Source organism: Pan paniscus, chromosome 8 (assembly GCF_029289425.2).
Source record: "Pan paniscus chromosome 8, NHGRI_mPanPan1-v2.0_pri, whole genome shotgun sequence".
In the NCBI taxonomy this organism is placed as follows: Eukaryota; Metazoa; Chordata; class Mammalia; order Primates; family Hominidae; genus Pan; species Pan paniscus.
The window spans coordinates 136,301,824-136,315,920 of NC_073257.2; the positions used below are offsets into that span (position 1 = coordinate 136,301,824).

General features: G+C 50.8%; 1 protein-coding gene across 7 annotated transcripts in view; it reads left to right on the forward strand.

The window, feature by feature from the left end:
* The first annotated feature begins 5,650 nt into the window (after positions 1-5,650).
* Positions 5,651-14,097, forward strand: part of LHPP (phospholysine phosphohistidine inorganic pyrophosphate phosphatase) — a 153,345-nt gene continuing 144,898 nt past the window's right edge. For 3 of the 7 annotated variants that reach the window (XR_010113217.1, XM_034931654.3, XM_063607560.1), the window contains exon 1: positions 5,651-5,852. Coding sequence is in view for 6 of the 7 variants with exons in the window: in XM_034931654.3 (XP_034787545.1) it covers positions 5,728-5,852 (125 nt within the window). In the remaining variant the exon portion in view is untranslated. The remainder of the gene's footprint in view (positions 5,853-14,097) is intronic. The other 4 variants (XM_034931657.3, XM_034931656.4, XM_034931653.3 and 1 more) reach the window with 3 other exon arrangements.

The window sequence follows — 14,097 nt, forward strand, 5'->3', positions numbered from 1 at the left end:
ATTTCCTTTGATTTTGTAAATTGCCTACACTCTTCCCAACCTTCTCTTCCCCTCTGCATTTTGGAATTCAATTAGCCAGAGTCAAGGAACCCTGACAGGCACAGCCTTTATCACACTGCCTGGCATACAGATTCTGGTCCTTGGATTGTCTTAAAGTCAGGGAGGGCAGAGCATGCATCCCTGTGCCCACCAGTACCTTGGCGTTCGGTAGGTTGTAGAGTCGAAAGCAATAAATGGTGGCCCAGTAATACAAACCCAAAGCTCCACAGTTTGACTAAGATGGATTGGAAACCCATAAGAGACCATATAGGCTGAAGACAAAAATCGGATCAAGAAATGTTAGGTACGGATATAGGTTCATAAGGGGTCTGACTCCCATGCTGCGCATCTGTGGAACAAGCTTATGTTTTTATTCAGGTCATCCATGCTGGGTACCATGCTTTTTATAAAGAAAAATGCAGGGGCCAGGCACAGTGGTTCACACCTATAATCTCTGCGCTTTGGGAGGCTGAGGCGAGAGGATACTTGAGCCCAGGAGTTTGAGGCTGCAATGAGCTATGAGTCATGCCACTGCACTCCAGTCTGGGTCATAGTACAAGACCCTGTCTCAGGAAGGAAGGAAGGAAGGAAGGAAGGAAGGAAGGAAGGAAGGAAGGAAGGAAGGAAGGAAGGAAGGAAGGAAGGAAGAAAGGAAAGAAGGAAGGAAGGGAGGAAGGGAAGGGAACAGAAAATAAAAATGCAGGCATAGAACCACCATGAATTTAACCCCGTGTGGTGTTTCTGACACTGGTAGACTTGTTGCGGTATCTAGCCTCAAAAAATGGCCACCCCTAATCAACCATGCTGCTTAGTGCTCATGCCCCTGTGTCATCCACTCCCACACTGAGCCTGGCCTGGCCCTGGGTGACCAGTACAACATGGCTGAAGTGACTCTGTGACTTCCAAAGCTAAATCACAGGAAGCCCTGCAGCCTCCACTTTGTTTCCTGGGAACACTTGCCCTGGAGACATTTCCTCTTTGACTCTTGCTGTCATGCTGTGAGATACACAAGCCACATGCAGAGGCCATGTGTAGGACTCCAGAAAATAGCCCACATCAACTGACAACCATCTTCCAGGTTCCTAGGGCCACCCAGACCTCCTGAATCTAAACCTAAGTTTTAAAAAGCCTTCCAGGTGATTCTAATGCACATTAAAGTTTGAGAAGCATTTCTTTCTTTCTTTCTTTTTTTGAGACAGAGTCTCGCTCTGTTGCCCAGGCTGGAGCGCAGTGGCGCAATCTTGGCTCACTGCAACCTCTGCCTCCCAGGTTCAAGTGATTCTCCTGCCTCAGCCTCCCAAGTAGCTGGGACAATAGGCCTGTGCCACCATGCCCAGCTAATTTTTATATTTTTAGTAGAGACGATGTTTCCCTGTGTTGGCCAGACTGGTCTCGAACTCCTGACCTCAGGTAATCCGCCCGCCTTGGCCTCCCAAGGTGTGAGCCACTGTGCCCGGCCTGAGAAGCATTTCTGTTATTAATGGTGCTCTGATTTTTTTTCCACTGTAGCCCATCTCAATAAAACAGAAGATTCTTTGGCTCATATGGCCCTCACTTGGTCTGGTCTCACTTTCCAGGGAGATGGAATTTGATAATAAGAAAGGTCTTGGTGACTGGTGGGCACCTGCTACTTTTGCCTATACCATGTTGCTTCCTTATTCCTCTTTCACAGTGCCCTGCTTTTTTGCTTTCTTTTCTCTCTCTTTTTTTTTTTTAGAGAAGTCTTGCTATATTGCCTAGGCTAGGATACAGTGGCCATTCACAGTTGCAGTTGCAGTCATGTACACTATAGCCTCCAACTCCTAGGTTCAAGTGATCTTCTTTTTTTTTTTTGAGATGGAGTCTCGCTCTGTCGCCCAGGCTGGAGTGCAGTGGCGTGATCTTGGCTCACTGCAACCTCCGCCTCCCGGGTTCAAGCGATTCTCCTGCCTCAGACTCCTGAGCAGCTGGGATTACAGGCGTGTGCCACCACGCCTGACTAATTTTTGTATTTTTAGTGGAGATGGGGGTTTCACCATGTTGGTCAGGCTGGTCTTGATCTTCTGACCTCGTGATCCACCCGCCTCAGCCTCCCAAAGTGCTGGGATTACAGGTGTGAGCCACCACGCCCAGCTTCAAGTGATCTTCTTGCCCCAGCCTTTGGAGTAGCTAGGATTTCACGTATGTGCTGCCACGTCCGGCTAATGTGCCCTGCTTTTTGCTGGAGGGCTTGTCCTCTCCCTTTCCTTCTGGTCATGGTGGGACTATAGGCAAGTGCCCCACCTCCAGCCCTGGTAAGGGCACCAGTCAGGCTGGAACATCACAGTATCACTTCCATTGGAACACAGACAATGGGGGACACTGACCCAAGAGAGCCAATCAGAGTTCTTTCTGGAACAGCCAGACCAAGTTGAGGAAAAGGATCCTCACCAGGTGGTGTACCGGAGACTCTGTGAGCCCAGAGCTGATAACCAGCCATGCCTGATGCTGTCCATTGCTAGACTATCTGGTTGTGCGAGCCAATAAATTCCTTTAAATTTAAGCCATTTGAAATTTGGCTTCTGTCACTGGCAGCCGAATAGTCCTGACTATGACAAGCAAATCTGAAAGGATGAGGCATATGTCTAGTATAGCAATAGATGGTTGATAGATTCATAGTTGAGCTGAAATTCAGACATGAGTTGTAGATTTGCTATAACAGGCTGAAAGCTCAGTCAGTGGTGTATGCTTCCTGGCACACTATGGTGTTCATGTGCCACCTGGCTAGCTCTGGCCCAAAAGATGCAAATGAGAGTCCATTGGATCAGGGTTCTGGGAAAGCTTTTGCTTTCTGGGTATAAAGGGTCAGACTCAGCTGTCACATGCCCTTTTTTCTTTTCTTTCCCCTCCTTCCTGCCTGAAATGCAGTCATGATGCCTCGGGTGGAGCAGGAATCTTGCTAGTGTGAGGGGCAGGCCACATGCTGAGAGGGTGGTGGAGCAGAAAGCAGGAGGCAGCCTGATGGTCCTGGGAGCTGTTGTCCCATCCAGGATTTCCTCCCTCTTGGCTTCTTGATATATGAGGAAAAGTAAAATCTGATTTGGTTGGGCAACTATGGCTGGGTTTCTGTTACATGTAGCCAAATGCAACCCTAACATAGACAATGCCCTACACTCATTGCATCCCAAGAGAAGCCTGGAATTTTCAGATCAAGTTTTAGCCTATCAGTGGCCCACACTTAGAGACTTGCCACATTTTTCAGGTGAGGGACCTGGATCCCTGTATTTGTTTCTTGTCACTACTGCAAGAAATTACCATATACTTAGTGGCTTAAAACAACAGATTTATTATTATAGTTCTGGAGGTAAGAAGTCCTAAACTTGAAGTACCAGCAGGGCTGCATTCCTTCTGGAGGCTCTAGGGGAGAATCCAATTCTTTGCCTTTTTTAGCTTCCAGAGGCCACCTGCATTTCTTGGCTCATGGCCCCTTTGTATTCAAGGCCAGTAGCGCAGTATCTTCACACCTCTCTCTCTGACCTCTGCTTCTGCTGTCACACCTCCTTCTCTGACTCTGACTCTCTCCTGCTTCCCTCTTTCCCTTATGAGGACTCATGTCATTACACTGGGCCCACCTGGACCATCCAGGATAATCTCCCTACAGGAGCATAGGCTCTGCAAGATCTAAGTCCCTTTTGCCATGTCAGGTAATATATTTAGAGGTTGTGGGGATTGGGAGGTGGACATCTCAAGGGGGCACTATTCTCTCTACTGTAGTCGTAGAAATGAAAAGGGACTTGCCCAAGAGTACCCACAGAGCTGACTGAAAAGAAACAACTATGGGTAGGCTCACACCACTGGCAGAAGCACCCCTTTTCCTCCTCCTTGGCATGAAGCTAAAGCCCAGCCATTCTCCAAGGTCCATTTCAGGCTGCCCCTGCCCAGAAGCCACAGCTGCCCTTCTAGGCCTGCAGAGGTCATCCTCTTGACTGTGTCTGTGTCACTCATTGCCACTTGGCACACATTTGGTCAGCAGTCATGAAGGTCTTCCATTGTTCTCTGCCCAGTCTTGATCCTGGAAGGCAAGGATCACACCTTAGAATTTTTTTGTGCCCACTGCACAGAGTAGGGTCTCAATACGTGTATGGTTCATGATGTTCCTAGCAGATTCTCCAAACTGACTCACTCAGCCCCTGGAACACTAAAAACTGCATTTCCCAGACTCCTTTGCAGCGTGGGCTAGGTTCCACCAAGCCAGACACAGTGAAAGTGAGTGGGTGGCCACAGGTGGAGGGCACAGTGGTGGATATGTTTTGTTCTTTTGGGGGCAGCTATGCTGGGGGCTGCACTAAGTGATGGGGCAGTGGTCCCAATGGAGTAGTAAAATTAAGTGTTTCTTGTAGCTGCATGGCTCCTGGCTGTGTAGGACTTGGACCCGTCATCTGTAAGCTCCTTCACCTCATGTAAACAAAACCCCTCTAGCTGGAGTGGTGTCTATTGTCTGCGACTAAGAACCCTTATATAAGGTATACTACTCCCCAACCCCATTAGTGGAAATCCCAAAGGGTAGGAACTATATTTTATTTCACTTGTAAACAGCTCCCCTAGTAAGCATATCAACAAAATATACACAATTCATTGAACCCCATAACATTTCAACGAATTCCTCATCCTTTCTGTGAATCAAGAGCCTGAAAAGAAATGGTGAAATAATATGATCCTCTCTTCTTTGAAAGCTCAAAGCTATGTTGGACCAGAAGTAAAGTGTTCTCGTTTCTATTTAATAACTTGAAAGGTTCCGAGGGGCCATTGAGGAAACTCCTCCCTTTTAATATCAATGTGTATTTATTGCAAAAAATAATGTAGCATTGAGTGGTATTTTATAGCTTATCCAAAAACCTCCTGGGTCTAACGCATTGTGATAGTCCCGTTTTCTTCTCAGCCCAGGTCCTATGCATCCTCATCTATGCAGGGCTGTTATCTGCATATAATTTTTTTTTTTTTTTTTAAGACAAAGTCTTGCTCTGTCGCCCCGGCTGGAGTGCAGTGGTGCAATCTCGGCTCACTGCAACCTCCGCCTCCCAGGTTCAAGCAGTTCTTCCGCCTCAGCCTACCGAGTAGCTGGGACTACAGGCATGCGCCACCACACTCAGGTGATTTTTGTATTTTTAGTAGAGACAGGGGTTTCACCATGTTGGCCGGGCTGGTCTCGAACTCCTGATCTCAAGCGATCCACCAGCCTCAGCCTCCCAAAGTGCTGGGATTACAGGCATAAGCCACTGCGCCCGGCCTCAATTTTGTATTGTACTTTTTCTTTCTTTCTTTAATAGAGACAGGGTCTCACTATGTTGACTAGGTTGGTCTAGAACTCCTGGGCACAAGCTGTCCGCCCGCTTCTGCCTCCCAAAGTGCTGGGATTGCAGGCGTGAACCACCGCCCCTGGCTACAGGTGCCTTCTTGTCTCAATTTGCCTTTGACCTTTCTTAGGGACTTGTTTTCTGCTTTTCCTGCTCTTTGTCCGCTGATCTCCTGGGAAGAAAGCTTCCGAAAAGGACACCGTTTCGGGGGCGAGTGACGCCGGGGTGCCCAGGCCGCGCCCCAGTTCCGGGTTTGCACCCGGTCTTCCTGCCCTGCCCCGCCCGCGGGACTACAGTTCCCAGGCGCCCCTGCGCGGCCGCGGCGCCGGCGCCGGCGTCGGTTGGGAAGCGGAGCTGAGGAGCAGGGCCGGGCGCCATGGCACCGTGGGGCAAGCGGCTGGCTGGCGTGCGCGGGGTGCTGCTTGACATCTCGGGCGTGCTGTACGACAGCGGCGCGGGCGGCGGCACGGCCATCGCCGGCTCGGTGGAGGCGGTGGCCAGGTGAGTGGGCCCCGGGACGCCGCTGGGGCCGCCGAGCTCTAAGCTCAGCCCGGTCCCTGGCTGCCGGCAGGGGGCGGGGCCGCGGCGCAGGCCCCGCCTCGTTCTCCCCCTTCCCACCCCGGTGCGCGCACAGTGCTGACCACGGACGACCCCACTGTTGCCCCGGGCGAGCACCAGGACTCTGCTGGTTAGGGCTGCGCGGTCAGACAGGGCGGCCACCTGGTACGTGCGCTGCTGAGCGCTTGACCTGCGGCCAGTCTGAATTGAGATGTGCTGTAAGCGTAAAATGCATACCGATTAACAAGACTTAGCCGGGCGCGGTGGCTCGCATCTGTGATTCTAGCGCTTGCAGAGGCAGAGGAGGGAGGATCGCTTGAGGCTAGGGGGTTGGAGACCACCCTGGGCAACATAGGGAGACCCCCGTCTCTGCCAAAAATTTAAAAATTAGCCGGGTGTGGTGGTGCACGCCTGTAGGCCCAGCCACTTGGGAGGCTGAGGCAGGAGGATCGCTTGAGCCCAGGAGGTCAAGGCTACAGTGAGCTGTGATCACCCCAGTGTACTCTAGCCTGGACTGCAGAGTGAGACGGTCTCATAAACAAAACCCCCAAAAACACCAGACTTCGTGAGTAAAATGTAAAATAAAAACATGAAAATGGGTTATGTTGTTTGCCTGTTGAAATGATATACTTTTTGTTTGTTTTGTTTTGTTTTGTTCTTTTCAGATGGAGTCTTGCTCTGTCGCCCAGGCTGGAGTGCAATGGCACGATCTCGGCTCACTGCAACCTCCGCCTCCCGGGTGCAAGTGATTCTCCCCCTTCAGGCTCCCGAGTAGCTGGGATTACAGGCACCCACCATCATGCCCAGTTACTTTTTTTATTTGTTTTGTTTGAGACGGAGTTTTGCTCTTGTCGCCCAGGCTGGAATGCAGTGGTGCAATCTCTGCTGACTGCAACCGCCGCCTCCCAGGTTCCAGCGATTCTCCTGCCTCAGCCTCCTGAATAGCTGGAATTACAGGCATGTGCCACCACACCCAGCTAATTTTTTGTATTTTTAGTAGAGACGGGGTTTCACCATGTTGGGCAGGCTGGTCTCTAACTCCTGACCTCAGGTGATCCACCTGCCTCGGCCTCCCAAAGTGCTGGGATTATAGGCGTGAGCCACATGCCCAGTTGATAATATTTTTAATATACTGTTTTAGGTTAAAATATTTGAAATTAAGTATACCTTTTTTTTTTTAAACTTTTGTTAATGTGCTTATTAGAAAACTTTAAATTACCTTTGTGGCTCTCATTATAATTCTGTTGGACTGCATTGGTTTAGGTGAGAGGAGGAGGAAGAGAACATCGTGCCAGCCAAGACTTGACCATGAGGACACTTTTTTTTTTTTTTTTGAGACAGTTTCGCTCTTGTTGCCCAGGCCGGAGTGCAGTGGCGCCATCTGGGCTCACTGCAACCTCTGCCTCCCAGGTTCAAGTGATTCTCCTGCCTCAGCCTCCCAAGTATCTGGGATTACAGGCACCCGCCACCACGCCCAGCTAATTTTTGTATTTTTAGTAGAGACAGAGTTTCACCATGTTGCCCAGGTTGGTCTGGAACTTCTGACCTCAAATGATCCGCCTGTCTCGGCCTCCCAAAGTGCTGGGATTACAGGCGTGAGCCACCGCACCTGGCTGACACTTTTCTTTGTATAATTTTTTTTTTTGAGACAAGGTCTCATGTTGCCAGGGTGGTCTTGAACTCCTTGGCTCAGGCAGTCCTCCTGCCTTGGTCTCCCAAAGTGCTAGGATTACAGGCATGAGCCACCGCGCTTGGCCTAATTTTTTTTTCTTTTTTTTTTTTTTTTGAGACAAGGTCTTACTTTGTCACCCAGGCTGGAGTGCAGTGGTTCAATCTCACTGCAACCTCTACCTCAAGGGCTCAAGAGATCCTCCCACCTCAGCCTCCCAAGTAGCTGGAACTACAGGCACGTGCCACCATGCCCAGCTAATTTTTTTGTGTTTTTTGTAGAGATGGGGTTTTGCCGTGTTGCCCAGGCCAGTCTTGAACTCCTGGGCTGAAGTGATCTGCCTGCCTCAGCTCCCAGAGTTCTGGGATTAGAGGTGTGAGCCACTGTGGCCAGCCAGAAGGACACTTTCAGTAGCATGGTTGGCACCACTGGACCTGGGCTTTGTAAGGCCTCCTGTTGGCATCCCAGGTCAGCACTGCCATGTGTTGATAGGCAGCCGGGAAGGGCTAACTGCCAGGACTTGTCCTCCCGGAGTCACTAGCTGGGGCACCCTGGCTTGGTAGCCTGATGTCACTGGGACTCAATATACCTATCTGTAGGTGGCAATTAAGTGAGTCTCTTGGTCCTTCTTAGAGACCCCATTCTACCAATCTGCATGTCTGATGTCTGGGAGCTGCTGAGATAATAGGGACCCAAACGGTCCTGCATAGTGAAGCCGGAGGTGTTTGGGAGGCTGGGAACTGGGAACAGGGAGACTTGGCTTCCAGGAGCAAGCGCGAAGGGCAGCCCAGACCTAGGACACTCCGCTGGGTCCTGGGTCTGCTCTCAGTGTTGGCTGAAGTTCAGGGTTAAGTGCATTCCTGACCTTATTCTCCATTACTCCAAAGCTTTAGACTAGCTCAGTCACAGATGAGAGCATTCTGTGATTGGCACTGGTGGGAATCCAGAAGAGGGCTCTGGGCAGTGTTTTGGGGTGAAGTGGGCCTCATCTGGGGAGCAGGAAGCCAGAGCTCAATGCTGTGACTGGGGCAGGCAAGGCCTCATGGGAGACCCTGCCACTCATTGCTTGCGGAAGATACATTTGACATTATCTACCAGTGGTTCCACTTCTGAGAATTTGTCCTTGTCTCATGCGTGAGAAATGACATGAGTACAAGGTCATTCCTGGCAGTACCTTTTAAATAGCAAAAGACTGGAAACAGCTCAGATACCCATCAGTAGGGGAGTATTAGGGTATGATGTGTGGAGGGGAGAGGGACAGTAAAGCTGCAGGCACACAGGTAAATCATCCTCACAGGTGGGCACACGGGTAAAGCGCATCATCACAGGTAGGCCTAAGGGGTGTGAAGACGGGAGGGTACTGAGAGTGTGATGGACGAGGGTGGCCTGTGCTAGAGAGGGAGTCGGGACAGCTCTGAGGAGAAGGCGCTGGACAGACCCGGAGGGATAAGAGGGAACTGTCTGCAGGAAGAGGCGGAGGAAGCGCATTCCAGGCAGAAGGAATGGTAGCTGCAAAGACCTCAGGAAGAGAGCACTTGGCGAGTTCGAGGGCGTGGGGTGGGGGAGTGGGTACACCAGGCAGGAACTTGAGGGGCACAGAGAGGTGTCCGGACTTTATCCTGAGTGGCAGGAAGTCAGTGAAGACTCTAGATAGGCATATCATGTGGTCTGATTTATATGTTTTAAAGAAATATAAATGTAAAAAGTGAGACATACAAGTCAAATGAAAGCAAGGGAGATTTCCTTTGAAACCTTGGAGAGAAGGCCTTTACATCCAGGCCTCGAAATCTAGAAAGCACAAACAACGAACAAGCAGCCCAATAGCAATATGAGCAAAAGATGCAAACAGGTCATGGAAGAGGAAATGAGTGAGGCTCCGCCTTACTCAAATAAGAGGTGTGTGATCTCGGCTCACTGCAGCCTCTGCCTCCCGGGTTCAAGCCACTCTTGTGCCTAAGCCTCCTGAGCAGCTGGGACTACAGGCATATGCCACCGTGCCCAGCTAATTTTTTGGTATTTTTAGTAGAGGCAGGATTTTGCCATGATGGCCAGGCTGGTCCCGAACTCCTGGCTTCAAGTGATTCACCCACCTTGGCCTCCCAAGGTGCTGGGATCACAGGCGTGAGCCACCGCGCCCAGCCTGAGAAATGCAAATTAAAACTATATCAAGCTGCCCTGTTTCATCAATTTGACAAAATTGGCCAAAATCCAAAAGTTTGAGAACACTTTCTCTGTGAGAGTTTGTGGAAACAGACCCTGCCACACATTGCTTGCAGAAGATACATTTGACATTATCTACCAGTGGTTGCACTTCTGAGAATTTGTCCTATCTCATGTGTGAGAAAGGACACAAGTACAAGGTCATTCCTGGCAATGCCTTTTAAATAGCAAAAGACTGGAAGCAGCTCAGATATCCATCAGTAGGGGAGTTTTAGGGTCTGTCTCTTTATACAGCAGAATAACATGCAGTGTAAGAAGGAATGAGTACCTTGTCTATAGACATATTACTAGTGGAGACAGCAAGCACACAGCAGGATGCACGGTGCGCTGTTTCCGGTATAGAAAAGGCAGAAATGCAAGAATGTATTTCTCCTGCTGTGTTTGCATAAAGACACTGGAAGGACGCAGGCTGCTTCAGAGTCTGGGAAGAGCTGGAGGATAAGGAAAGTGGGGGCTACTGTGTGGTTGGAGACAGGGTAGGAGAAAGACTCTTCACTGTATAACTTTGTATACCAACGTTTTTGTTTTTGTTTTTGAAACAGTGTTGCTCTGTCACCCAGATTGGAGGGCAGTGGTGCAATTTTGGCTTACTGTAACCTCTGCCTCCTGAGTTCAAGTGATTATCCTGCCTCAGCCTCCCGAGTAGCTGGGATTACAGGCACCTGCCACCATGCCTGGCTAATTTTTGTATTTTTAGTAGAGATGGGGTTTTGCCACATTGGCCAGGCTGGTTTCGAACTCCTGACCTCATGTGATCTGCCCACCTTGGACTCCCAAAGTGCTGGGATTACAGGTGTGAGCCACCGCGCCCAGCCTGCATATCATTTTTAAGATTTTTAAACTATGTGAATGTATTTTCTATTCAAAATATTACAATTCAAATATTAAATTGAATATTAAAATTCAAAATATTAACGTCTGGGCACAGTGGCTCATGCCTGTAATCCCAGCACTTTGGGAGGCTGGAGGTAGAAGGATTGAGACCAGCCTGGGCAACACAGCGAGACCCCATCTCTACAAAAAATACAAAAATTAGCCGGGCATGGTGGTGCACGCCTATAGTCCCAACTACTTGGGAGGCTGAGGCAGGAGAACTGCCTGAGCCCAGGAGTTTGAGGCTGCCGTGAGCTATGAATGTGCTACTGCACTCCAGCCTGGGTGACAGAGTGAGACTCTAAAAAAAAAAACCATTGTTTTTTAAATAAAATATTTCAAGGAGATCTCTCTGGCTGCAGTGTGGAAAACAGGCTGGCAGTAGGGCAGGAGGCAGGGGCCAGAGAGGACACAGGGTCGCCAGTTAGATGGTTCCAGTGGTTCAGGGAGAGCTGGTGGGGCTTGGACTGGGTAGAAGGCAATGGAGATGGGGAGGAAGGCATGAATTAAAGAGGTGTTTTGGAAGCAGGACCTATGGGACCTGCGGACATACGGGGTATTGTGGGGGTCAGGGAGAACTTGAAATAAAAGGTGGTTTCCAGTGTCTGACTGAAACAGCTGGCAGGGTGGAGAGGGGGCAGGGAGGGGGTCATGGGGCGGGAACCATGATGGCTCATGATGTATGTCAAGTTCCTGGCCTGGTGTTTGGCACACAGTAGACCCACAACAGTGTAACATTAAAGACCACTTTCTTTTCTTTTTCTTTTTCTTTTTTTTGAGACAGGATCTTGATCTGTCTCCCAGGCTGGAGTGCAGTGACACAATCACGGCTCACTGCAGCCTTGACCTCCTAGGCTCAAAAAAATCTTTCTACCCCAGTTTCCCAGATAGCTGGGACTACAGGTATACTTCCACATGCAGGTTTTTCTTTTTTGTTTTTTTGTGTTTTTTGTTGTTGTTGTTGTTTTGAGACAGAGTCTCACTCTGTCTCCCAGGCTGGAGTGCAGTGGTATGATCTCGGCTCACTGCAGCCTCCGCCTCCTGGGTTCAAGGGATTCTCCTGCCTCAGCCTCCTGAGTAGCTGGGATTACAGGTGCCTGCCACCATGCCTGGTTAATAATTTGTATTTTTAGTAGAGACGGGGTTTCACCATGTTGACCAGGCTGGTCTCAAACTCCTGACCTCAAGTGATCCACTCGCCTGGGCCTCCCAAAGTGCTGGGATTACAGGCATGAGCCACCATGCCCAGCCCCCAAGGGACAGTTTGAGCCCTGGTCTGCCCAACCCAGACCCCTACTTGGAATCCTTCAGGGAGAAGGGGGTGTTGAGAAACGTCACAGGCTTCTCTAACAGCTTATTTTGAGCAGATGACCCCCACGTGATATAGAACTGTCCAACAAACGTGCGGATTCCAGGTTGTGACATTGGAAAGGGTTCTGTTAACTTCTCTGGGTTCTGGGTTGGTGTCTTCTGACTGATTGATTGCCAGGAGGGTTTTGTTTGGATTTGCTTTGGCTCCTGCAGATTTATCTAGCTGGGGGTGTCTCTGGTAGCAGCTATACTGTATACATCTAACAGCAATGTAATAACAATCCTGAAATACACCACAGCCTGTTATGTAGCTGGGAGAGGCTAAAATCTCCCTTCCCAAAAGCATATGGGATTATTTTTGGTGAGGGGACATCACACCCGTGATCTGGGAGGTTTTGTTATTGTGCTGTCTGTGGGCCTGCAGAACTGATGGCCTGGTCTCTCAACCCCATGGGCTTCCCATGCCATAGGACCAAGTCCCCATATCCTGCCTTGTCCACGGGGACCTTCTCAACTGACCTTTGTGGCCTCTTCCACTGGCCCCCAGTTACACAGACTTCTTGGTGGGGTTTTCACTGAAGGGGCTGCTGAGCTGTCCAGCACCCACAAACCTGTTTCCGCCCACACCAGCGTGCCCTTTGGCTCTCGGCAGACCTTGGCAGGGCCCCCTTCAGCCTTTCTGTTGGCTTTTAAGGGCAAGGCCCCTCCACTCTGGCCCAGTGCCTCTGGGGCCAGATCATCACCCTCAGGGCCCGGGGAAGCTCCGTACACCCTCCCTCGCATGCCTGTGGGGCTCGTGGCAGATGCCCAGAGTGGCTGCGAAGGTGGTGCAGGAAACTCCCCCTCCAGGAAAGTGTGCCTGCTTTTGGAATTTTCCCTGGGGATTTTCCAGAGATGCAGGACACCTGTTTTCCTCGCCTGGTGATTGAGCCGGGAAGCCTTCATGGAGCAGGCCCTACTTGCCCAGGTGAAGTCTGTGTGGCCTGCAGCCACGGGGGCGAGTGGCCCTGCACCTTTCATGCTGTGGCCTCCTTGATATGTACAGCCTGCTTTGAAGTCCTGCAGGAGCTCAAAGGAAGTTCCTGGGGTGAGACCAGCCGCCGCAGAGGGAAAAGTGTGATTGGAGTGGGGTGGGGGGTCTTAGGGTTGGCAGGGGGAACACACGCCTCCGTGGCAGCTCCCGGCACCATGGGCTCCCTGGCAGCATCGTCCGTTCTCTGAGCCTGCGAGGGGCGACACATTGTCACCATTCTTCTTCTTGGATTTTCTGTGGTGACGGGTCCTCCGATTTTTTTGAGGGCCACGGAGCACGGGGGAAGTAGAAGCTCAACTTTTTAAAATAATATCCACAGCAACAGCAGTCACCCCGCATTGAGGGAGGCCTGTCGTGCGCCAGGCAGGTGCTTAACCACCCACCTTCCCTTCACACCAGCCCCTGAGGTGGGGGGGCTTCCTCTTTTCAAAGTGAGGACCAAAAATCGGAGAGATTCAGGAACTGGCAGAAGTAGAAAATGTTGCCGAGCCCTCATTAAAGATGCATGCACACACACACATTCGTTCATTTATTCCTTTTTATTTTTTTTCATTCATTCATTCCTTTACTCATACACTCAACAAGCAAACATTGAGTGCCTCTGCTGTACTAAAGACACCATCCTAGGCCCTGGGGATGTGCAGCAGTGAACAGGTGGAGCCGATGCTGCAGTCATGGGGGACCAGCAGGCGACAGCGTGCACTCGGGAAGGCTAGAGCATCTGAGACACGCAGCGAGGTGGGGAGGCCTGGGCTGGGTACCTGGCCTCGCAGATCCCATGGCGAGGGAGCTGGGATTGGAGGATGCTGAGCAGGCATCTGGGCTAAGAGCATCCCAGATGAAGGAGCAGGAGGCCAAAACCTCTGAGGCCACACTGGTGCTGCTGGCCAGGCAGGGCCCACTTGCTGCTCTAGGACTTGTGGGTGGGTGTGGTCACAGGCCGGAGGACATTTGTAACCGGCCGCGTCCCCCCAACAGGCCCTTTATTGAAGCCCTTTCATGGGCAGATTGGGTTCCCCGAGGGGAGCCATTCAGAGGCAGGGCCCAACACAGCGAGGGGTGCAGAGGCCGGCCTCGGGGGC